At 31.0% G+C, this 25,506-nt stretch overlaps 1 protein-coding gene across 2 annotated transcripts; it reads right to left on the bottom strand.

Moving 5' to 3' along the window:
• Positions 1–202: 202 nt before the first annotated feature.
• LOC8259777 (ubiquitin carboxyl-terminal hydrolase 8) lies at positions 203–7,681 on the bottom strand. 2 transcript variants are annotated; one of them, XM_048380056.1, is made up of 13 exons: positions 7,346–7,681; positions 7,060–7,257; positions 5,587–5,728; positions 4,533–4,592; positions 4,344–4,439; positions 3,798–4,151; positions 3,571–3,711; positions 3,269–3,439; positions 2,685–2,942; positions 2,114–2,262; positions 1,475–2,026; positions 949–1,222; positions 203–679 (listed from the first exon to the last, which is right to left on the bottom strand). In XM_048380056.1, the coding sequence occupies exons 1-13, from the start codon at positions 7,645–7,647 to the stop codon at positions 569–571; spliced, it is 2,808 nt and encodes a 935-aa protein (XP_048236013.1). In that variant the 5' UTR covers positions 7,648–7,681; the 3' UTR covers positions 203–568. The 2 variants fall into 2 exon arrangements, with proteins under 2 accessions (XP_048236013.1, XP_048236014.1); XM_048380057.1 differs by having other exon boundaries at positions 4,536–4,592.
• Positions 7,682–25,506: the final 17,825 nt, after the last annotated feature.

The following is a 25,506-nucleotide window of genomic DNA, read 5'->3' as shown; positions in this document are numbered from 1 at the left end:
AATATAGATTAGGTTTTCCATATTAGCGTTGACAATCCAATTGAAAATTAACATATAAAAGAAAGCTACCCAATAAACATTAATAATAAAATAAAAATTTATATACCCACATGTTATTATTTTTCATTAGATTACTATTCCATATCAGATATTGACATGTGAGACATATGTTACTTCAAAAAACCCAAAGGAGAAGATTGAATAAGCCAAAAATCCAACTAATTAAATTTCCCTTTCTCAAGTAGAATTTTGTATCCATTGAAACTATATACAATTCAAATCAAGGGTAACTTGCCCCATTCTGATAAAAATTAGTATGGAAAACTATCATCATTCTTTCTGCAACATATATATACATGTGAGACATATGTTACTTCAAAAAAATATCAAGTAAACTTCCTTTATCCACCAGAACCTTCCAAAAGCTGTACAAGGACTCGAATCTGCGTTTTCTCCAATCCCAATCTCTAAGCAAAAGAAGTCTGAAACTCACTGCCACATCTTTCTTTATTTGCAATGCTGTCCTCACCCAGATGTTAAATTACAACAAACAAGTTCTACGACAAGGTCATGCAATTCTTCTGTAGAAGAGTACATAAGCTGCAGATGTGATAATCCGGCCTTCATTAACAGGAGAAACATTGTCGTCGTCGAACTCATACCACCTACCATGGCCATGCTGCATAGGAACAGGGAATTTAAGAATCACTTGAAAATTAGCAAATAACAACCCCTTTCTAGAAGTACAAAAAGTTTCACTTATGTAACAATGACCAACCCAGACATCAGAATATTGTTATCATTTAGGCACGAGAAACAACTAGGATAAGCCCTAATGGCCAAATAAAATAATCTTTTACAAAAAAAAAAAAAAGAAGAGAATGGTATATATCTGTAAATAATCCTTTTCGAGTGTATATCGCTAAACAGTCTGGTTCTACAACTTACATCAACAAATGCAGTATAGTGTCCGCCTCCCATGCCTCCATAATGATTACTTATTGCATATAGCTCATATCGATAGGAAAACTGACCATCCTTGCGAGAAATGTAAGTTGAAAGATCAAAATCCTCTACTGGGAAATCAACATGGGTTTCCAGCTTGTTCTTAATAACTCGACTGTAAGAGAACCTCTTTAAGTGAACAACCAATATTTCAGGCAATCTCCAAAGATCCAACTTCTTACTAGCCTGTCGATGCTTTTTGCAGGCAGGACAAAACCTAAAATTAGATATAATAGGAACCTTCAGCATTAAAAGACAAAGAACAATACAATCAACTTCATTTTGGTGTGCCCACAAAGACAATCTTACCAATCCATAATATTCACAAACAGGGAAGCAAGCATAAACAATACACAAACACGTGAGCATGTGCCAGATAGGTTTGATCATTGAAACACTTCCACATGCAGAGAAAATGGAAAACAAAATTTGCAGCCTAAATTTAAGTTTAATTTAGAAACAGACTAACCACATGTCTTCTGGTCCTAAAGGCTCTTCCTTCAAAAATGCTTCTAGGCATTTATACAAAGAAACAGACTCCTGTGGCCTCCTTGTATACAACTGTGGCTTAAAAACCTCTGGTAAGGAGCTCAGAATGCATGTATCATACTTCTCAATCATCTTTTTAGACCAGGAAACATACACCTCGAATCTTTTGTTAAATTTAGGGATTGGTGACGGCTTACTCATCTGTATCTCTGCTGATTCTCCCAAATTTGTCATGTTGATTTGAAATTCAGAACTGAAAAGTGAATCGTCATCTGTTTCACCATCTGAGCCTGCATTATTCTCTGAAACTGTAGGACTAGGGATATCCGCCATTGCAGAATCATCATTAGCTGTGATTCCCAAATCATCATAATCATTCAATATATCATCATCAGCAGGCATTAGAAATGGATTGAGCACCTTCAGATACTGTTTACGCAGTTTAGATCCATTACAAAGATCAGAAAATCTTGCTACAAGAGGAATGCCAAACAACTTCCAGTTTGGTGCCGCACTCTCCAATCCGGAAGGCCTGAACTCCAAAAGTCACATACATCAGTAAGTGCATAAGTATCAGCAGAGTGCCAGAAGGCAATACTGAGAATCTGAATAAGCTTACTTGTCCAAAAGTTCATGCAAAAACACAACCAATAGAGATGCTTCATTATCTTTGGGTAACCGATAAGCAACAAGCTTGTCGTCATCTCTGATCAAAGCTAATGAATCAGATGGCTCCTCAAGGAAACGGAAAATCTTATTCCTGTATATCTAAGGGCATTCAAAAAGTTCAGAGCTCAAGGTGGTCCACCCTTCACAAACAAATACACATGCAAATTCAACAACCATCTATTTTGACAACTGCAATAAAATAAGAATTAAGAATCCATACTAACACGGTGCTAGTGACCCCATGCCTTGGTTAAGCATCCATCACATATACATGACAAATTTTGGTAATTAAGCAGATTTCAACTTTTTGTAATTAATTAGGTACTTCAAGCATTTAACTGAAATGAACAATTTGCAAAGCACAAATCTATAATTGTATGGTTGGCAACTCAAGATAATGGCGAAGCAATACTAAGCCTGTGACCCATTAACATGGTCTGAAGTCCATGACAAGATCTGAAGTACGGGGCGAGCATGCTCCCAAAGCAATCATGATATTTAAGAGCACAGTAGCAGCATACCTCAGCCACTAAGAGAGTTTCATCATTTCTTAATGGACATTCAGAGCTCAAGGCGTCAAGGAGATCCTTTAACCGCCCACACTTTGGAACAGTTACAGTAATAGGAGAAGGCAATGTACTCCCATCAGTGCTCAAAAGCGTTAAAGTCATTGTTCGCATTGTTGTTGAAGGTAATGGCAGCGACAGGTACATAAATGGATCAAATGTAACAGACTTCTTCTTACACATGGGGCAAACCAATGTTGAACGATACTGACCCTAACAACAACAAAAGAAATACAATCAACTCAGCTGAGAGAAAACTAAAGAAGTATACTCTTTAGATAACTTAAACAAAAATGTCAAAAGCAGCACATGAAAAAAAAATCTAAACACCTTATTTCAAATTAAAAAGAATAGGCAATAGTTTTTAGAATTAACCATTATAGTGCAGTTCCTCATATGTTAGAACTACATAACCAAGAAAAGAGAAGGCTAAAATTTTTCCAATAGTTAATATGAATGTTCTCCAGTGATTTTTTCAGTACTAGCGAACCAAAACTGGTTCAATCCGTAACAATTTGCATGGAACACAGATGACTTACTTGGCATAAATCAACTATAATCGAGTCATTGCGAGCCAGATGATTCTGCCAATAATCATCTGCCACTTCATTGTCCGGATGGTCATCTGTATCTTTAGCTTCTGTGTAAGGCTTGCATTTCACACGATTTAAATCTTCATGGAGTCCATCCAACAAGAAGGCAAGAAATTCCTGCATTTGATAGAAGAATATTAATGAAATTTACTTACAAGGCATTCCCATATGGGACAAAATTGATAATCACTCACTGACAGAAAATAAATGAAAAGCTAAAACCGGAATAGAAAAATTGCTGCACTAACTTGGGAATCATGCTGGTTATAGCCACTGAATTGAGGAGCAAAATTAGCAAGTTTTAGCTTGAACATTCTAGGAGCAACAAGAATTGCTCCTGGAGCCCAAAGCTTCCTTAGCAAGTTTCCAAATGCCAAAGCAAGTTCACCCTGGACAAGAAGCAGACATTATCCAAAAAGGATGGCAATGTGAAGTATGCAGAAATTATTACATGATTAAGCCCATTTTGACGTACTTTCAACCCTAGTGGATTTTCACGATTTATGTCTCTTTCATAATCTCCTATGAAATAATCAACGAGCTTTGCAGTGTGTGCCAAACACTGAATTGCGCTATTCATGAAGCAAGTATTCCCAAGGTTCCGTAATCCTGCCAAACCCAAGTAACCAAATCTTCTATAGCTACAACCAGAAAGTGATGAGTTTGTTGGCGTTGAACAAAAGCTCATTAAATCACTGCTTCCATTCATTTTTACCAAACCAGTGCTGAAGGAACCATCTGTCACGCTATTTTCTGCCATCTCATCTATCTTTCTGTCTCTAACTTTAATGGAATCAGGAAATCCATAGACTTCCAATTCAACGAGAACCTGAAAAGAGGATATGCAATGTAACATCACATAAACAAACTACACAGCAATTTCCAGACATCAAAGTTGTAAATAACTGTCGCATGAAAATTGAATCGCTATCATCTTCTTCAATCAAGTTAACATACAAAACATGAATAATTGTGAAAATGAACAAAAGAAAAAGAAAAGAGTGAACAAAACATCAGTCACCTCTTCAGCAGATTGTCCCATAGAACAATTAGGCAAGTCAATTTTAACCTTCATGAAAACTTGGGTCGTTTGCCTTGAGAAGTCCCAAATATGTAACTGTGCAATAGATGAATTAAGTGATAAAATACCTTTTTCTCAAATACAGAAATATTTTCTCATTGGATTTTAAATAGTCATCAACAAACTAACCACCTCATTCTTGGAGAAAAATATATTGCATGCTCTCCTGTAAAAAGCAACCTCATTTTCCTGAAAAATTGCAACATAATGTCACATACATAGAAATTTTAAAAAAAGAAAGGTAGAAATAAAAAAAAGAACAAGTTCCAAGATTCAATGCCAGTAATATAAAAAGAAAATGAAACATAAGTTCAAACTAATGTAATTGATCTATCTTAACCAGGTCGGCAACGCCTTATAAACTTTGATCATCTAGACTAGGGCTGGTAATTCATGTCGTATCGTGTCTAATAACGTTGTATCCAAACACGTGTATAATATAAAAATGACTAACCCGAGAAGGATCCATTTAACTAATCATGTCAAAATATCAAACCCGGACCCGAATACGTTTATCAACTAGGTTACACGGGTCGACCAATGTAACCCGTTTAATAAATCAAATTTAAAAATATTTATTAAATTTTAAATAAGAAATTGAATATCCATGTAACCTATTTAATAAATTAAAATTAAAAAATATATTAATTTAAGTATAAAATGACTTAAATTTGAATTATTATTTTGAAACATAATTGAATCTTTATAAATGATAAAAATACTTATATAAAAATATGAAGAGAGATAATAAATGTGTATAAACGTGCTTATAAATATCGTGTAAAACCTGGTAACCTATTAACCCGTTTCAAGAAAGAAACGTGTTCATTTGTGTCAATCACAAGTTAGGCAGATCAACCTGTTTTTTTTTTCCATATCATAAACAAGTTGACTTGTTTATGACCCGAATCTGTTTATCCAAAACCCAAACCTGTTTAACTACATGTAATGTTGTCTCGTTTAATCAATCGTGTCAAAAATTGTCAGCCTAATCTAGACCATATGTAATTTTCAAGTGTTGTCATGGCAACTGTATCATGTCTTCAACAAAGATATAAAATACAAACTTCACGATTAAACAAATGCAGTTCATTCACAAACCATTATTACAAACACAGATCTAAAAGTACAACTATGACAGCAAGTGCGAGGAAAAAAAAAAGGCATATGACAGAAAAATTACCTTTAAACTGATCTTCACAATCAATGAATTTGTTTCTGGAGAAACTGAAAGCCTGATTTGTAAGGGAAAGACATCTTCTAAATCATCTTCTGCAAGCAAAGGGCTATCTACATCTTGTACTGCTGCTTTAGAATCATTATGCCTGGCAGAGTTGAGCAAATCAAATGCCCAATATGCCAGAATGACATCAATTCCAAAAGAACTCTCCAGAGAATAAACAAAATACAGTAGTATAAACCTAAATGTACTAAAGCCACACATCGGCAAAACCATTATAAAGATGAAAACTTTAAAATGTAACATTAAAATTATAGCTACAAACAAAATCCAGAAACTTTTCACATTTCATATCATTAAAATGCCATTAAGTTTCTATCAACTGTAAATTTTCCTAAGTGCAATTTGGCTAACCGTAACAAATTTGTTTAAAATTCTCAAATCCATGTGGAATAAGAATCATAGTTTATCAGGTTATGTGCGCTTATAATTGATTACTAAGTTTATAATTGTGAGAAATATAATATTAATATTAAACTCTATATTCTTACACCAGAAAATACCATGATTGAAAAAAAAGTATAATTATATTAAAAATAGAGAAATAAAAAAAATTATCAAAAACCAAAAATTTCCAATTATAAATAGGAATAAATTCTAGATTGTAATAAGTTATAATTCTTTTAGGTCCCATCTTAAGAAAATTTGCCGCTGCATAAAAAATAGAAACTGTGATACATGAAAGATTTAAAATAAAGAGAATATTTATGTAAAGTTATTTGGCACAGTGATTTATTTTGTATAGTTATTACTACATGTTAGATTTTTAAGATAGAATTTTTCATATTTCTAACACTACATAGGTAAATGTATTAGTTTTCTAAATTATGTTTATCCCTTTTCTAAAAGTAAATCACTTGGTCTTGACATACTCTGTTAATTAACTATATTATAGTGCATACTTTACCTCTATATGACTTGCAATAAGCATAATTAAATTAAAATACAAGCTTCTGTAACTACATATCTATTAAGTTATAACTTCCTCATAGTAATAAAATTAATTTATTTGGAAAAGTACAGCTATAAAGAGGTTTTGTTGTAGTTGCCATCCTTTCTCATCAAAACTAATGTTAGCATAAACTCATTGCACTCGATTGTTCTATTAAGACATTGCTTCTCCATAATTCATATCTTTGTTGATAAATTAGTTAGTTTATGCAAGGGTACACCACATTGACATATATTCACATAAATATGCTGATGAACACTCATTATTTCTCATAATGCTAAAGAAGCTTTCTCCAAGTTAGTATTTTAAATTATTTATTTTATTAAAGTCGAGTGCATTAGGATATTTAACTACAACTGGTACATAAAACATTGTAATTAGAATAATACTTAATTCATAAAACTAACAAACTTTGCAAATTATTATCAGAGTAAAGTAAACTTAAATAAATTCCAGTCACTAACCATTTAAGTGCCTGCAACCACATTGTCCCAGACAACAAAGCATACTCCTCGTACACTATATCATCGCTCTTTCTAGAATCTTCCTCTACCTTCCGCAAGTCCAGCGCAATCTCCTTATCAACATCCCCACCACTCACTGCCACATCATACAACACTCCAATTTGACCGTCACCGCCGATTTTGGCCTCTTTCCACCACCTGAAAAAAAAAGTAAGAAAATCACAATATCTACACGAAACACATAAAAAGAAAACCTAAAAAATTAAGACACGCGAAGCATACAAACCTAAAAGGAACTAAGTAAAGCTTCTCAACGTCACTATCATCGTCATCAATAAAAGGACGGCCAAAGTAACGGCGAGAAGAATAGGAAGTAGAGGGAGTGGTGTCGAAGTCAAGGTAATTGCTGTCGTCGGCGGCGGCGGAGGAAAAGAAATCATCGTCCATAGAGGTTAGGGTTTTGGAGAAGAGAGAGAGAGTTAAGGATTTGAAAAGATGGAAAGTAGAGAGAGAGAGCTGAGTGAGTTTAATGGTGGATTTTGCGATTAGAGAGAAGACGAAAAGTTTTTTCGAGAGAAGACGGCTCATAAAGAAATAACGAAAGAGGTTGAGTAAAAAAAATAAAAAAAAATAAAAATGTAAATAAAAAAACTTTATTTCGTAAAAATAAAATGTTTTGTTGCTTCCTGTTTGCTGATGTTTGTGTGCGTGGTGCGTTACATTATTGTTATTTCTTTTGGGGCAAATTACATTATTGTTATTTAAATATTATAATTCACAGCTTTTTAATACAAATTTCAATATTAAAAAAATAAACTGACATTTAATTGGATTTGAACATTAGTACTCCAAGACAAAAAAAAAAAAAAAAGAAAATCCACTGATCTGGACACTTCTGACTGGATTTTTCAATAATTACAATAAATTTATAAAATATTTTATTTAACTTATTAATTTTAAATTTTTATTTATACGAGTGTATACATAAATAAATTCGATATGTTAAAAAAAAGATCCACTAATCCGGGGACTTCTGACTGGATTTTTTAATAATTATTTAACTTATTAATTTTTAATTTTTAATTTTTATTTACATGTATCACATAAATAAATTCGATATGTTAAATAAATTGCATAATAATATATTTTTGTCAATAATATTTGTAATTGAGTGACAAAGACCTTTTAGGGAGTGTCATTATCTCCACCTTATTATTTAAATTACTTGCGAAGAAATTTGAAACACCAGGGAGGCAGGATTTGATCTCAACCCTCCATAATGCACTTTGTTTTGTTTCTTTTTTCTTTCTTTCTTTTGCAATAAACATTTCATTTTTCTTTAACATTTTATTTAATTTCAAAATCAGAAGAGATAATTATATTTTAATAGATATATGCAATGTGGTTAGTCATTTTATTAATTATATATTTTTAGATGTTAAATAAGTCCTTTGTGTAAAGAAGTAAAGATATGATGGAAGTAGAGGGACTTAATAAAATTTAAGAAATTCTGGATGCATTTTTTTGGTTTGAACCGTGTCCTTGTCCCCCTCAAATCTCGTACCTGGTTTGAGCTGTTATGTATAGCATTATACAACTGTAATTCCTCTCTAAAATATTTTTTATTATTATTTAAATTTATATTATATTTTGTTAAAATTTATAAAATTTATTTATAAATTTTAAATCAAACGAAAGTTAATTTAGAATTTTATATAATCAAATTTTTGTAAAATTTGTTATACCTAAACTAAATTCTAATAAAATAGATAGAATTTTCAAATAGATTTTACATTTGTAAATCAATGTATTCCATAACACTAAAAATATCTTTTATTGAAAAAAGTACTTTAATATATTTGGATACTCGCATAATCTAAGAAGAACAATCAAATAATTATAGTATTTCCAAAGAACTCTTTATATGAATCAAAAAATTTATTATAAAGAGTTATTTAATAAAATAAGACTCCAACACACCGTTTTATTTTTTAAAATATAAAGTAAAGAATGGATTTGAATCAATACACTACAAGTTCATACATATTTTAGTTTTTGATATCTACTATTATTGGCTTTATTTCTTTAAAAACAACTTTTTTTCCCTTTCAAAGAAAAAGGAGGAAAAATTCAAAATATTAATAGTTATTAGATAAAATAAAATAAAGAGACTATAAGAATCAAATAAAATTTTATATTCTTTATATTTAAATATAAATAAAGATGTTCTTTATTAAATAAAAACTACTCTTTAAAATAAAAATTACTGTTGAATATATTTTTGTGCATGACAGGTATTGTAACCGAGAAAAAAAGAGAATAACTCATTTATGAAAATGACAACATTTATTCTTAATAGTCATTTTCAAACATATGAGAATACTAAAAAGCTAAAATTTGGACATGAAACATAAGCCTCGAATGCCTAAATTACTTTTTTTGTTTCTCTTGCTCAAAAGAAATAAACAAAAGTTGTGTTATGCATGAGGACTCTTGCAAATCAAAATACTAAAGTAAGTTATAGGCATATTTAGTAAAATTGAGTAGATATACTATATCTTGGAAGAGATGATTTTTCTAGAAAGAAGCCATGATTGATAGCGAAAACACAAAATTGATTAGAGAAATACATAACAAATAGAAAATAAAACTATAAAAATAAGTAAAAAGGATAAAAGGAATGATTAGTCGTTTACAAAGCCCAAAACATACATGGCATTAAGTTGAAAGTTTATACAAGAAAAAAAATAATCTTTTATTAATATTTTACTTTATTAAAATTTATCTTGAAATTAGTTAGTTTTGCACTAAAGATTATTACTCCTATTTGATGCTGCAATAATACTTGTAGAATTTATCCATATAAATAAAAAGAACTTATATGGATTATTATTAAAAAGAGATTATGAATTAATGGATTCGCCTAGAACTGAGGCCGACTTGATAAGGATATTGTTGGAAAAGAAAGAAACTCAGAAACTCAGAAGGACTCAGAGGCTGCACAAGCTAGGTTGCTTGTGCAGACATATCATCACAGTCCTCAAGGTAAAAAAGGAGCAACCTTTCCAGCTTTGCAGGAAAGGTCACTTCGACCCATACCCATAACAGAAAGAGCTGTTAGGCAACCGTTGGAGTAGTTTTCACAATACAACAAATATTGTATATATATCAAACAACTTCATGTAAAGAACTCAGAATTTTATCATATATCCAAATTACACAACATTCTTCATTGTTCCATTTTTCACATGGTATCAGAGCTGGTTTAACCAGTGCTCATCACTTACCTAAAATTCCCTTCTCAATCAACCATGTCTCAAAATGACAGGTTAACCAACATCATACTCAAAGGAAACTCAAATTATTTCGAATGGTCAAAAACAGTGTTTATTGCCCTCAGTGGCAGAAAAAAAACTGGGGTATATCACGAGGACAAAGCAAAGGCCGAAGCCTCAAAGATCAGAAGCACCAACAGAAGAAGAAATCGAAAAATTAGAGGAGTGGCAGACATCTGACCACTTGGTCATGTCAATGCTCACAAACACTATGGAACCTCAAATTTCTCGTCTCTGCATCTTAATGGAATCATCAAAAATAATTTGGGACAAAATGCAGAGCCTTTATGGTCATCAACACAACTTCGCTCACATGTTCAGATTAAAACAAGAGTTATCCCAAATCAATCAGGGAACAAAAAGCTCAACTCAATACGCAACAGAGATACTTACAAGGTGGGAAGAGTTGCAGAATTACCTTCCGCCTTCAAACGACCCAAATGAAATATAAAAAAGATCAGAACAGGATCTTGTGTACACTTACCTTGGAGGTCTGGACTCAAGCTATGAAAGCTTGAGATCATAGATCCTCCTTGCAACGGACCTTCCGAAAATCGATGAGGTAATTGCTAGTGTCCAACATGAAGAAACACGAAGAAATACCATGAACTCTCCTTCGAATCTCAGTGACAACCATGCCTACGCCTCTCGAAGAGACTTGTCCCGACAACAAGGAGGACCTGGCATCATCGCTCAGTGTGACCACTGCCAAAGGCAGGGTCACTCCCGCGATGGATGCTGGTTTCTCTACCCGCACATGAGACCAGCTCAGAGGGGAGGAGAAGGCGTTGGCGCGGGCAACTTAAGGCGAGGGGGGAGAGAAGAAAAGAGAGGAGGAACCCGAAGCTTTCATGCCGAAAGTGAGAGCCAAAAAAATGAGAGGCTAGGGTTAAGAAAAGAGGGAAAAGAAGAAATTTATATGGAGTCCGAATGGCTCTCCACCCAACCAAACCCGACCCAGCGGCATGATGACCAGACCTGGATGGAGACCGGCCCGACTGGCTTCCAAGCCCACTCCACTGGGTCCGGCCCATCTCAGTTGGGACAACAAATGGGCCAACAGGCTCATCCAACAGGCCCAACAACACAGTCCGGCCCATCCAACAGCCCAGGCCCTACAGTTCAACCAAGCCTACTTAACAAAAATTCTAGCCCAGCTTCAGGCCTTGGTTCAGCAACCCCATGGGTTTGGGTCCTCCCAGCCTGATGGGACAGGTTCGGTTCAAACCATTTTAAATTCAATTCAAAAAAATATTAATTCTTATCATCAAGCCTGGATTATTGACTCTGGAGCAACAGATCATATGCCTTGGGATTCCACAAAATTACACAACATTAATTCTCTCAGGAATCCCCAGCATGTGACAGTTGCCAATGGAAATAAAGTCAAAATCCAAGGATATGGCACCACAAAATTATTTCACTCCAATATTCATGATATTTTATTTTTACCTGATTTTAAATCTAATCTCTTATCTGTTGGCAAAATTACTCGTGACTTAAACTGTAATGTTATTTTCTCACCATCTTCGATCATTTTTCAGGATCGAATCTCCGAGAAGACGATTGGTGAAGGTCAATTAGCCAATGGTCTTTATTATCTGCATAACCTCCCCAAGGTCTATTTTGTGTCCGCTAATTCTTCCCAAGCTATGTTAATGCACCAAAGATTTGGGCATCCTTCTGACATTGTTTTAAATAAATTACTTTGTTCAAGTTTCAATTCTAGCAATTGCGATGTATGTAAATTTTCAAAACATGCGCGCCTACCTTTTTCCTTGTCATCAAGGGTGTCTGAATACACATTTGATTTAATTCATTCGGATGTTTAAGGACCTGCCCCCGTTACTGCCTATAATCATTTTCGCTATTTTGTCACCTTTATTGATGATTACTCTCGTACCACCTGGATATATTTATTAAAAGGTAAAAATGAAGTTTTCTTTCGTTTTCAAGATTTTTTCAATTTCATCAAAAATCAATATAATGCTCAATTAAAATTTTTTCGCTCCGATAATGGTACGGAGTACGTAAATCAAAATTTTTCCATCTTTTTTAAACATCGTGGCATCATACATCAAACCACTTGTGTTAACACACCCGAGCAAAATGGCGTTTCTGAACGTAAAAATAGACATCTTCTCAATGTCACTCGTACTCTCATTTTTCAGAATAACGTCCTTTCTGCTTTTTGGTCGGATGCCCTCCTAACTGCCGCTTATCTCATAAATCGTTTACCCTCTGTCATTCTAAAAAATATGAGCCCCCTAGAGATTCTCAAATGCCGAAAAATAGACTTTGGCCACCTTAGGGTATTTGGTTGTACCTGCTATATGCATGTCAAACGCCAACATAAACTCGATAAAAGTTCTGTCAAAACTCTCTTCTTAGGATATTCCTCCATTCAAAAAGGGTACAAATGTTATGACCCCTTGACTCATAAAACCTATGTTTCTCGTGACGTCACCTTTGTCGAGACTAATCCCTACTTCACCAGTCCTATCAGTGTTGACTTCCCTCACAAACCTTATCAGTCTTTATTTCCGCTTAACTCTGATTTACCTCTTAGCAGCTCTGATCAAGATCATCAGCTTCAGGGGAAGTCCCCTTCTGTCTCAAGGCTGCTTCCTTCAGGGGGAGAAACTCAACCTCAAAAAGATGAAGAAATTGGCTTGAGAAGATCCACTCGTCAATCCAGACTGCCTGTAAAATTTAGAGACTATGTGTCTCATACGGTAACATATCCAATCCAGAACTTCATTTGCTATAAGTCTTATCTAACCAATATCGCAACTATCTTTGCCAGATTTCAAACCACACTGAACCCACTAACTTCTACGAAGCCAACATCGACCCTAAATGGTGTAAGGCTATGGAAGAAGAACTCCTTGCCCTAGAAAAAAATGATACCTGGAGTATTGTTCCTCTTCCTCACAATAAAAAATCCGTAGGATGCAAATGGATATACAAGATCAAGTACAATAGTGATAGAACCATTGAGCGATACAAGGCCAGACTCGTAGCTTGAGGCTTCACTCAAACCTATGGAGTGGACTATCAAGAGACATTTGTCCCAGTGGCCAAAATGAATACAGTAAGAATCCTTCTCTCAATAGCAATCAATCATGGATGGAATCTATTCCAAATGGATGTCAAGAACGCCTTCCTACAAGGCAACTTAGATAAGGAAGTTTACATGAGTCTTCCTCCTGGACATAAGTTAACCTCAGATACTACCCGGGTATGTAAGCTAAAGAAGACTATCTATGGCCTAAAATAGTCCCCGAGAGCATGGTATGTCAAACTCAGTCATTTTCTATTAAGCATTAACTTCAGTAAGTGTGAATCTGATTCTTCCATGTTTGTGAAAAACACTCACAATCACATTATTGTTATTTTGGTGTATGTTGATGATATCATAATAACAGGGAATGATAATCAAGGGATAGAAAATGTCAAACAAAGTCTAAAAAAGGAATTCGACATCAAAGATCTTGGTCAATCATTATACTTTAGGCATAAAAATGGCAAAATCTAGCAAAGGCTTATTCCTATCTCAAAGAAAATATACCCTTGATCTTTTGAAAGAAACTGGAAAAATAGGTGCTAAACCTGCTACCACCATATGGAAACTAAAATTAAACTTAATTTAGAAAATGGAGAACCCTTAACAAACATAGGGCATTATCAGCGCTTAGTAGGAAAACTTATTTATCTTACTGTCACTAGGCCTGACATTTCTTTTGCAGTTAGTATGGTGAGCCAATTCATGCATGCTCCTCGCACCAGCCACCTAGAAGCTATAGATCGGATTCTCAGATATCTCAAAGGAACTCTCGGGCAAGGAATCTGGATGAAGAAGAACAATACTTCTGATATAGTTGGTTTCTCCCGATGCAGTTAATTGGAAGTCCACAACAGTCTTGTGTCTTTGTAGGAGGTAACTTGGTAACTTGGAAAAGTAAAAAACAAAGCGTAGTGGCCAGATCAAGCGCTGAAGTTGAATATCGTGCAATGGCATCTACTGCAAGTGAACTTATTTGGATCAAACAAGTCCTCAGAGATATGAAAATTGAAAGTAAAGAACCAATGCAAATGCATTGCGATAACTAAGCTGCTCGACACATAGCATCAAATCCAGTATTCCACGAACGTACTAAACATATTGAAGTTGAATGTCACTTCATCAGGGAAAAGGTTCAAAAGGGAGAAATTGAGACTCCTTATGTCAGAAGTTAAGATCAACTGGCAGACATATTCACTAAGGCTCTCGACAAGCAAAATCATCATTCAATCCTCAACAAGATGGGTTCAATCAACTTATTCGAACCCACCTTAAGGGGGAGTGTTGGAAAAGAAAGAAACTTAGAAGGACTCAGAGGCTGCACAAGCTAGGTTGCTTGTGCAGACCTATCATCACAGTCCTCAGGGTAAAAAAGGAGCAACCTTTCCAGCTTTGCAGGAAAGGTCACTTCGACCCATACCCATAACAGAAAGAGTTGTTAGGTAACCGCTGGAGTAGTTTTCACAATACAACAAATCTTGTATATATATCAAACAGCTTCATGTAAAGAACTCAAAATTTTATCATATATCCAAATTACACAACATTCTTCATTGTTTCATTTTTCACAGATATCTTATTAATAAGAGAATAAGAGCGGATCAGTAAGCCAGTGGACTGTGTGTCCAAATTAGCTCTCCAATGATCAAGTTAGAATTAAAGATTAATTTGACAGAATAACAGTATCAAAAGAAGTGAAAACGTGTGTTGTGCTTGTGAAATAGTGATATTTATACATGATCATCGAAGGTGATGACTCAGCAAGAGAGAAAAACATTCATTTTAACTGAGACGGGGCCAGCTCACTAATTATGCTATAACTACCTAGTGACTAGGGACAATTAGATATCATGTAGCTTGATAAAATTATTGAAGAATTTTACATTACTATTACGGTTTTGCCAATTTATTCTAAGGCGGTTTTTATCTATTAGTTTGGATAATGCACCCTAAGGCGTGAGGCTCAGACAACTCGTCGAGGTCTTGTGTGATTCAGTAGGTATAGACCCAACCGATCATCTTATCCTATCATGAAATTTTATATGATGAGCAATTATTGCAATATTAGTTTACTGAAAAAATAATATTTACTTGTAATATCTTATCAAACCACAACTTTGTATTATGAAAACTCGATAATTATAACTAATAAATATCACACGAGGGTATAGAATTAGCTCTTCTAAAAAGATTTCTTGATAAAGTTGATAAAATATATTTTTATAGAAGATAGTTCATTAAAGTATTACATAGATTAAAATACACTATAAGAAAATCATAATTTAATAATGAAATTTATTATTGAATAACTTTGTTACTAAACAATTATAATTAAACTATATATAGACAAAATCACTAATAAACTGAGAACTAAATATTTAGCGATAAAATAATTAAGGGTTAAATATTATTTACCTCATATGGGTATATAGACTAAACCACATGACTAAATAGTATTTAACCCAATGATCAATTAGCAAATACTATGCCAATATTGGCACTAAAAGTTAGAGTCATACTCTAAATAATTTCTTGACAATGTAGTAATAAGGAAAATATTTGTTATTAGAGAAGGTGCCAAAGAAGAATAGCGCCACATCTAGTAATAAATGGATAAAAATATATTTGTCAATTAAGTTACTGATATAAACAATTCATCATTGTTCTAAATATTACCAATAATTTACTAATATTGATGAATTTATTTAAAAAATCATATAAATGCAGTTATACAAGATACAAAAATACTTTGCAAAAAATTTTGGCCAATATTTTATGTCGACAAACTTATTTTAATTATTAGATTTAACAAATTTCTAATATAAATATTCAATATTTAGATCAAATAAAATTATTTATCTTTCCCATCCATTCCTCTGCTTTGTTTTAGGATTTTTTTCTTCACATAGCTTAAAAAGTCATTAACTTTTACAAATCATCAAATCCCACCATATCATTTTTAGAATTTTTATTTTATTTCTTTTGTTGTCGTCATACATGTTATTATTGTTATTATCGCCATCACTTTCATTCTTGTTGCTATTGCTAGATTATGATGTGGCGATGATTGGTGAATTATCAAACATTAAGATGTTGCAAATATTTGTGACAATCTAGCTTATAAAAGCAATCCAATTAGAGTAGAAAATGGATACAGGGATAAAGGGCATGGACAAGGAGCGTCTCCTAGCAATCTTCAAGAATAACGAGTCTTTAGGTATGGAAATGTATGAATGGATTGAATTATACATCAAAATAAGATAAGAAAATAGTTGACGAAATTTACATAAAGGATTAGAACTAATTACATGAGATAGATTATTACAAATAGTATTAAAATAGAATATTTTTAGTAGATGTGTGGTTGGAGGATGAGTTAGGCAGAAATTGGAGGAATATGATAGAAGAATAGTTTGATAAAAGCGTGGAGTGGATGTTAGGATAAGGGCAAGATATCTGGATATGGAATAGATTCTTACTAGTTTCTAAGATGGTAGGCTTTTAGGGCACAAGAGTGCATAAATTAATAGTTTATAAGTTGAAATAGGCAGAAAATGATATATAAGTGTGTATGTGTGTATGTATATATATAACAAATCATATGAAATATTTTTTTGTTGTGGAGTTATAGAAATTTCAAAGTATAACATGTTGAGGTTATGAAAATTTCAGGATGCATGACCTCCTAAAAAGTTCTTAAATTCACTAAAGAGACAAAATTGTAAAGCTAGTAGGGGCCAATATAGGCAATATCTTATGTGATTTGATTCTTGGGTGATTACAATATTAGCTAATTACATTTGATTGAGTTTTGTACATAAAGTTTTGATTTTTTTGTTGACTTCCTAACAGGGGTAGAGCTAAATTTTTAAAAAGGATGGGAGCAAATAACACCTTTTAAGAGTTAGGAATGACAAAAACAAAAAATAATCATTCAAAGTAATAATGTGTAGCTTGACATGTAATGGAACATCAGCTTTATGATTTGTTAATAGCTAAACATATATTTGGATTCCTTTACTTGCCGTGTTTGTTTCAAATAGTCCTTATCCATTAATTGCACTTTAAAAGATCCATCTACTTTTATTTATTACCTACTTGGTTCTTATATTAACAGTTTGACTAAATTGTTTTGTTTTTAATCAAGTACCATTTAGAGAGGTTTGGTTCAGAGGTTTTATATAATTAGTAGTTATTTCTTACCGAATCCTATATTAAACTATTTAGCAAGACTTAAGAATCAACAACTTATTTGCTTATTTAATACCAATCAGTTATTGATTGTATCAACTATAATTTTGAGTCTTTTTTTCTTATCAGTGGATAACTTATTTAATTTTTTTTTACCTGCTACAGGTTGTATTGATCAGCCGAACCAAACTGACCCTTAATCTTAGCAAACAAGTTTCTCTAGATATTAAATCTAAATTAGCTATGAATTGATCCTAATAGGTGACCTAAACCCTTACAATACCATTTGAAAAAAAAATAAAAGAAAGTCAAAATTATACCTCGACCCTATAGTTAGTTTAGGAGGGTGTATTAATTAAGACTTTTAAAAAAATTATAATTTTTTTTAAATAAATTACTTTTAAAGAGTTTCTCAACTTTTAATGACTTTTACAGAGTTCATGATTTTATTAGCGACTTTCGTAGACTTTACTTAAAAATACTTTTATAAACATTGATAGATTTTTATTGATTTTCACAAACTATTATTTATCTATTATTTAATTATTTAAAAATAAATTTAATTATTTTCTTCATCCTTTTCTTTTTATTTCTATGTAACATTACTCCAAATAATGTTATATGCCACTTCATACACAAGTAACGGACTTCATTTTATTGTTGTGTTAAATTCATATCATTTTTAAATTTTTTACCTCACAATATGAACACTATTTCTTTATCAAGTGAATAATTTTTTAAAAAAAATTACCATATTATAATTTGTCTCTAATTAAATAACCAAGTTTGTGTTATACTCGTTTTATTTTGTTTATTATTATTTGATAAATACTTAAACTAACAATAATTACACTTACTAATTTTTTGACAAATACCTATACTGACAATTATGCTTACCAATAAAAAATATTATCCAAATAGTCTTTCTAATAAAATTTAAAAGTCTATATATGATGGGGTTGTTTGCTCAAAACAATTCACTAAATGTTTCATTTAAAATTCATATTTTTTATGAGAACCCTTTTAAAATTAGATTAAAAACTTAAATTAATTTTTTTGTATGTGTGATTATAAGAAAATATTATTAGTAAAAAAAATTTAGCTTTTGAGTTTCATCAAATTTCTTATAATTTTTAAGATAGAGAATACAACAAAGAGAAATGAAAACATGATAATATATAAAAATTTAAAAAGAAGAAAAATAAATTTTCAAAAAAAAATTCTATTGAAATTTTAAAGAAAAGTGAAAGTGACATCTTAAGGATTTTTATGTTTAACAATGCATAAAAAGTTATTAAAGTATATAAAAGTCAATGTCTATAAAGTTCAATGACTTTTTGAATACTAGCTTACTTCAAAAATTTTACAAAAGTTATAATTGAAAACCTATTATTTTTATAGATTTTTTTTAAATTTTTAAAAATCTATATTGAATATTCGATTACTTATAAAAAGTTACTTAATGCATCGGACTTTTAAACTATGTTAAAGTATTAATTGAATATATCATCTTTAGTTTACAAGGTATTACACCTTCTAAACCATTAGAGCTTGATTTTTCAAATTACATCATAAAAGATTTCCTTCTTTTTTCTTTTGTTTTCAAAATTTAGTGAACAATGAATAACAAAAATAAATCTAATTTAATGCACAACAAGATAATAAAATCCAACTGCCTTTGTACTTTTGAATAGGAAATTAGAAAACGTAAATAAAAAATTGAAGTATGGGTTCCTAGGCCCTGTTTAATAAATTGAACAAATCTGGGTATTGGGTTAAAGGCCCTCTTCTGGTCCATCTAGCCTTCCTTACTTGGGACCCTGAAAATTTAATGTTCGAAGAGAGTCCATTATTATTAATAAGTTTCATTTTATTAAGAAAATTGTTGAATCCATTTAATTTGTGCAAAATTGAATAAACCGTTTTCATGTAATCAACATCATAAACATTGCTCCATTCAATCTAAATTTGAAAATTATTGTGAATGAATATAACTTAAAAGCTACTATGGTTCCTTTGCTATTTGCTTAATAAGAGAAGTCTTTTGTAGCTACGGAAAAAAAAAATATATTTTATTAAGCAAGACACAATTATGTTATCTCGTTACTCAAATATGAAAAAGTAGATATTTGAAATGAAATATTTGAAATTCTAAGATTTATAAAAAGACATTTGAGAGTCAACAAAAGTAGTTGCATCCGCTCGTATCTCAAATATATATATATATATATATATATGAGGGTTTCGAGTTTGTTTAAATTTCACATTTTCTTTTCTCTCAAAGTGAGGGCAGAAATTGCGTTTGGGTATCTTCCCTCTAGAATCAGTTGAATAATGGAGCATGTAACAGTGGAAATGATGGTGCTATTGCCATCCCTGTCTTCCTGTGTGTGAGCATGGTGGGCTACCCAAAGTATTGTATTTCTTTGTGATCTTTTGAAAATCAGAGATCAATGCCTAGTGATGTCAACCCACTTGACTAAAACTGTTTTCTTCGTATGCCCTTGATTCCTTTCATTGTTCATATCAATCTACTAAACTTTTATTTTAAAATAACTTAGAACTCGTCTGACTCAAAATCGGATGGAAATGGAAAACAATGAGAATATAAATTATTATAATTTATATATTCTTTGATTCAGTATAAAATAGAAAGCAAGTTTTATCTATTGCTAACACTAATAATAATATATTCAATTATTATTAAAAAAATAATAATTCTAAATTTATTATTATTATTATTGTATGTAAGAAATATATAAAAATATTAAAGTAATTTATTATTTTACTTGTTTCACCATTTATAATTGATTTGATTTGATTTCCATAAAAATAAAAATTTATTCTCTAATAGAACGAAAGAATAAATAATTCTGATCGATGGAAGAATCTCATTTCGATTTCAGAATAAATCTTGACTAACTAAACACTATTCGTGAAAATCACTCATTTCCATTTCCACATTATTTTTCACTAACCAATTGAGAGAAAAAAAAATTAAATGCACATTGTGATCTTAGTTTTAAAGAAAATATATATAAAAAAGAAAACCCATGTTAAGCAGCTAAGGTCGTCCATGATTACTTGATACATTTTTCAGATCTAGATTATAGAAGTGAGGTATAGCTTTGTACTATCTATTGTCTGAAAAATGTAAAAATTGTGTCTAATTGAGTCTAAAGCTCGAATGAGGATGTTCCCCAATACTTTGAGGGGGCAATAATAGGCTCTAAGGGCCTAAACAGGTCATGCTTTGTTTACCTCTTTGAAAGTTTCTCCACTTTTCAGTGAATGCCCTAGCTTTCCATGAACATAATGGGTTCTCTACTTTTGGGTGGTGCAGCAATTTGGAGGACAATATGTGGGGAGCTTGCTAGTAATTGCATTAATATCTCAATTGGATACGATAATGCTTTGCTTCCACAAAATTTTTCACAAGGCAATTTTGCTCTTTCACTTTCAGCATGTGAAAGCAAGGAAAAAAGTATAACCTTGCTAATTATTATAATGATATAATTGTTATTAATTTGGTTAATGATATAAAGTACAAAAATATTAGTTGAAGACGAAACTACTGACTATTTTTCTATTCAATATTTTTTATATATTCAAAAATATATAAATGATATAATAAAAGCTAATTGCACTAACAAAACTTTACTTTAGCCATGAGCTGTGATTTGACGAGGCAAATGGTGCCCAAAGGCCCACTGGTTGGCCTACAATTTACTGATGAAGCAAATGGTGAGAAAGAGTATATGTTACAGGCACCAATTCCTGGGATTCCTTCAAAATCCTACCTGAGGATATAAATTAAAGTGGAATTTGTGGCCCTTGTAACTCTTCTAGTCCCCCCACTAATACGCCCTGTAATCATGACTTTCATTTAAAAGCTTGGAAAAAAACAACCCAAAACCCTCTCCTTTCTTCCTGTCAACTCCCATGTAGTAGTAGTAGTAGTGGCTTTTTCTCTTGCATCTTATTTAACACCTTGCCCACAAAAGTTTAGTGAACAGATAGGCTACATAACCCCCATTGTAGATTCGTCTTTTGCAGCCACACGAAGTCTCTTGAATTCTCTTTTTTAATGGGCAAATATCATTGGCTACTATTATAAGCAGTTGCCCAAATTCTTACAATTTGGGATTTTTTGTGTGTGTTTCTTTTGTTTGGGTATTATGGTATTTTGAGAACAACTAAGCCCTTGTCGATCAAATACATTCAATTACAGATATGATCAAATTGAGAAGCCTATGAATTCAAATTCTACCCAACATGCATACAACCGACAGATTACAAATACCACAGTTTACAAAAACTAATTTGTGAAAATTAGATTAATCATAAATAATTTAAATCCAAATTCTAAATTTTTAAATTGGAAAATAAAAGTTTTGAATTCAAATTCTTGTCTTTGTATTATGTGAGTTTTATCTTTATAGCAAGTATAAAAATATAACTACTTCTTCAGAGATTAAAAAAAAAAAAAAGAAATTTATGACAAAAATTAAATAATCTAATATTTTCAATTAAAAAAAAAACAAATCCTAATAAATTGAGAAAGAAAAATCCTTAATCAATCAATTCAATCCTCTAAGAACAACTTGAATTTATAATCCTTCAATCATGCAAGGACGACAATTTTGATGTGTCAAGACTAAGGCTGGCTCTCACTTAAGATTATATATAATATACAATACACAAAATAGATTAACCTATGTCTTTAATAATAAATAAATAAATAAATAAAAATTGGTTCTTTTTGTTTTGATAAATACAAGACTTGGTTAGGCCTATCAATCGCTTTCTTCTTCATAAATTTGTTTGACAGTCATCTATTTGTCCGTCCATGGAAATGCTTCATGAGTTGTCAAGTTTTTCTTGGAATGGGAAACAGACGCTGCAATGAAATAAATCTGCAAAACCATTTGCTCTTTTATGCAATCATAGAGCAGCAAACTTCCATTTTGCTTCAATTGGGACCATTTTTTCCAATCTTGGACTTTCTTTTTATTTATTTATTTTGGCTTATTTACATGCAAAATGATTTGGGAATTGGAAAACTATTCAGATTATATTATTCCTTCAATTTTCTCTGTTGTCTCTTCCAACCAAATTGGTAGGTTATAAAAGCAAATGGACAATTTTGTGACATTATCATAAACTGTATGCATTGAGCTGAGCTCATTGTCGGTTCAATTTTATCTGCTAATCAGATTTCTCATCTGCAATAATTAAAAAAGCAAATTTAATTTACATTCTAGATGTGCATATCTAATTAATCTTATCTTTACCCTTTGCTGAATCATGTTTAGATTAAATCAGTTTTATTTAATAAGTATTATATTTAAACCCAAAAAAGAAAACAAAAAGAAAAAATAGCAACTTGATTATCTCATCCACACTTCTTCACCATATTTTTATATGTAATTTGATTTGGAAAACCCATATTTTTTAATACAATGTCTGCTGAGTGTTTGAACTATTTCATCTTTTACCACATAATAATTATAAGAAATCATTATATATGTCATGTGTTATGGGCATATGCTTCATTCATGTATGCAAAAGATATGAATTTTTGGATTTCTAAGACTGACCATTGTAATCTAATTATGAATTATGATATCAGGTATTCAAATTTTAAAATAATATTTTTTATCAATTCGCTGACACTCTTTAAATTATTTTAAATAAGTAAATAAATAATTTGTTAATTTAGAAAAGACCTAATTGGGTCGTAGATTTGCAATTACAAGTGTCTATTCCGGATTGGATATTGTGTGGGAACGTATATAAGAGTGGGTCTCTCTGATTTTCACCCTTCAAAAGGAGTCATGAATCTGCTTTAGTTTTTTGTTTTGTGGCTGCCCTTCAACTTTGTCCCCTTTTTTCCATGGTGATGCCCCTTATTAGCCTTTGATTTTCCAGATAAGGACATCATTTTCTGATATTTGCAATCTTTTAACAGTACCAAACGTGACATTCTTTTATCTCCATCTCATCTAAACCCACCTCCAAAATTAACATTATATTAGTATGAACCGACCCTTTTGAAAAAACAAAAAAGATGACATCACACGAGCATCTTCCCTTAGGTGGCCTTCATTTTTCCAACTTATCTCTTATTACAGTATGTAAATTACTTTTACCTCTGTTGTTTTTCCTTTTTTTGAAATCGCTTTTACCTCTGCTGTTAAGATGATTAATCCTCCAATATCTTCTTCTTGTGAAAAAATAAAAAATTATTATATATCTTCCCATAAAAATGCATCAAAAACACATTCAGCATAGAGTATTTATATTTTTTATTTCTAAAGAAAATAAACTTTTATAAATAATTTAATCATGTGTTCTTTTTCTGTTCAATTTTGATAGACTATTTGGTTTATTAAAAAGTACAGATCACTTTATTTTTAATTAACAATTTAATAATCAAATATCTAAAATATTTTTTATTAATTAATTTCTATTTTTCTTAATTTTGAAACTGTATATTACCACATAAATTAATCTAAAAATTTATAAATGAGCTAATAAGTCTATCAATATAAAACAATAGAGATTTACCAATCTATATATATAGTAATTTCTGAGGTCTAAAATTTTTTGGACACGTATGCTTAATTTTGGACACGTAGAATTTTTATTTTGACATGAGTACTATTTTTGACTCATAATATTCAAGCTTATATGTAATTTTATAGTTTTTTCTATTAATTTATTAATTAATAAGTTATATTTTTAATTAAAAACTGACTCTAATCCTAAAAATAACATATTTATTATACTTTAATACTATGTTAACTAATAAATAGTTTTCTAATTAGATAATGATACTAACTCTATCCTAATAAATAATATATTAATTATATTTTAATATTATATGAACTAATAAATTAATTTTTTAATTAAATCATAATTTTAATTCTAAAAATAATATTTTAAATTATACTTTTAATATTATATTTAATAATAAATTAATTCTAAAAATAATAATATCAATTATTTTATTAAGTTTTATGATATTTTAGAATAGTTTTTATATTATTGCACTAATAGTATTTTAAAATTTTAAAAATATTTAAAAATAATTAGTTTACTATTATTTTTTAAAATATTATAAATTAATATAAATTTTTTATTAAATTGTATCTATCAACTTAATTTTATAACCGAAATAATAATAACGACCGTACAACGTACGGTAAACAACTAGTATGTCAAAAAATCTAGTAAAAATATTTTAGTAAAAATAATAATATTAATAAAAAAAAACTGAAATTTGATATTTTATATAAACTAGAAATGGTGTATCAAAATTGGACGTTAATCTAAGTTGCACAATCTTCAAACGTATTCAAATTGAGTTCATGGTAGAATCATTACAATCTAGAATTATCTTTAGTTGCTAGGCAGTCACACCTTCAACTTTGAGTTCAAATTCCTTTTGATAAAAAGTAATGGACGTGTGACAGAGTAACAAGTAACTTCAATATCAGAATTTGATTGACTGTATATTACGCAAAGGGTTGCCTTTAAATACATGATTAGCAAAAATAAGTAGTTAATTAAGTGATTGTTAACTTGTAGTTGTGCGAGTTGGGATTGTTAGCAATATTTGGTATATTTAGATGTACAAGAAGACTAGGTTAAGACATACTTAGAGACGAAGATTACTCAATTGCTCTACACTTGGTTTCAACTTTCTTTTTAAGTAATATTCTAGAGGAGTAGGTATTCCTCAAATATTATATATTCAATATCAGATATTGTTATAGAGCGAAAAATTCAATATTAAAAAGATACACAACGTTATTTAACAGTAATTTAAAAATTATTATTTCTATTCTATTA

Source organism: Ricinus communis, chromosome 10 (genome assembly GCF_019578655.1).
Source record: "Ricinus communis isolate WT05 ecotype wild-type chromosome 10, ASM1957865v1, whole genome shotgun sequence".
NCBI classification, from domain to species: domain Eukaryota; kingdom Viridiplantae; phylum Streptophyta; class Magnoliopsida; order Malpighiales; family Euphorbiaceae; genus Ricinus; species Ricinus communis.
The sequence above is the reverse complement of the archived record's forward strand: the minus strand, read 5'-3'. Positions and strand labels throughout refer to the sequence as shown.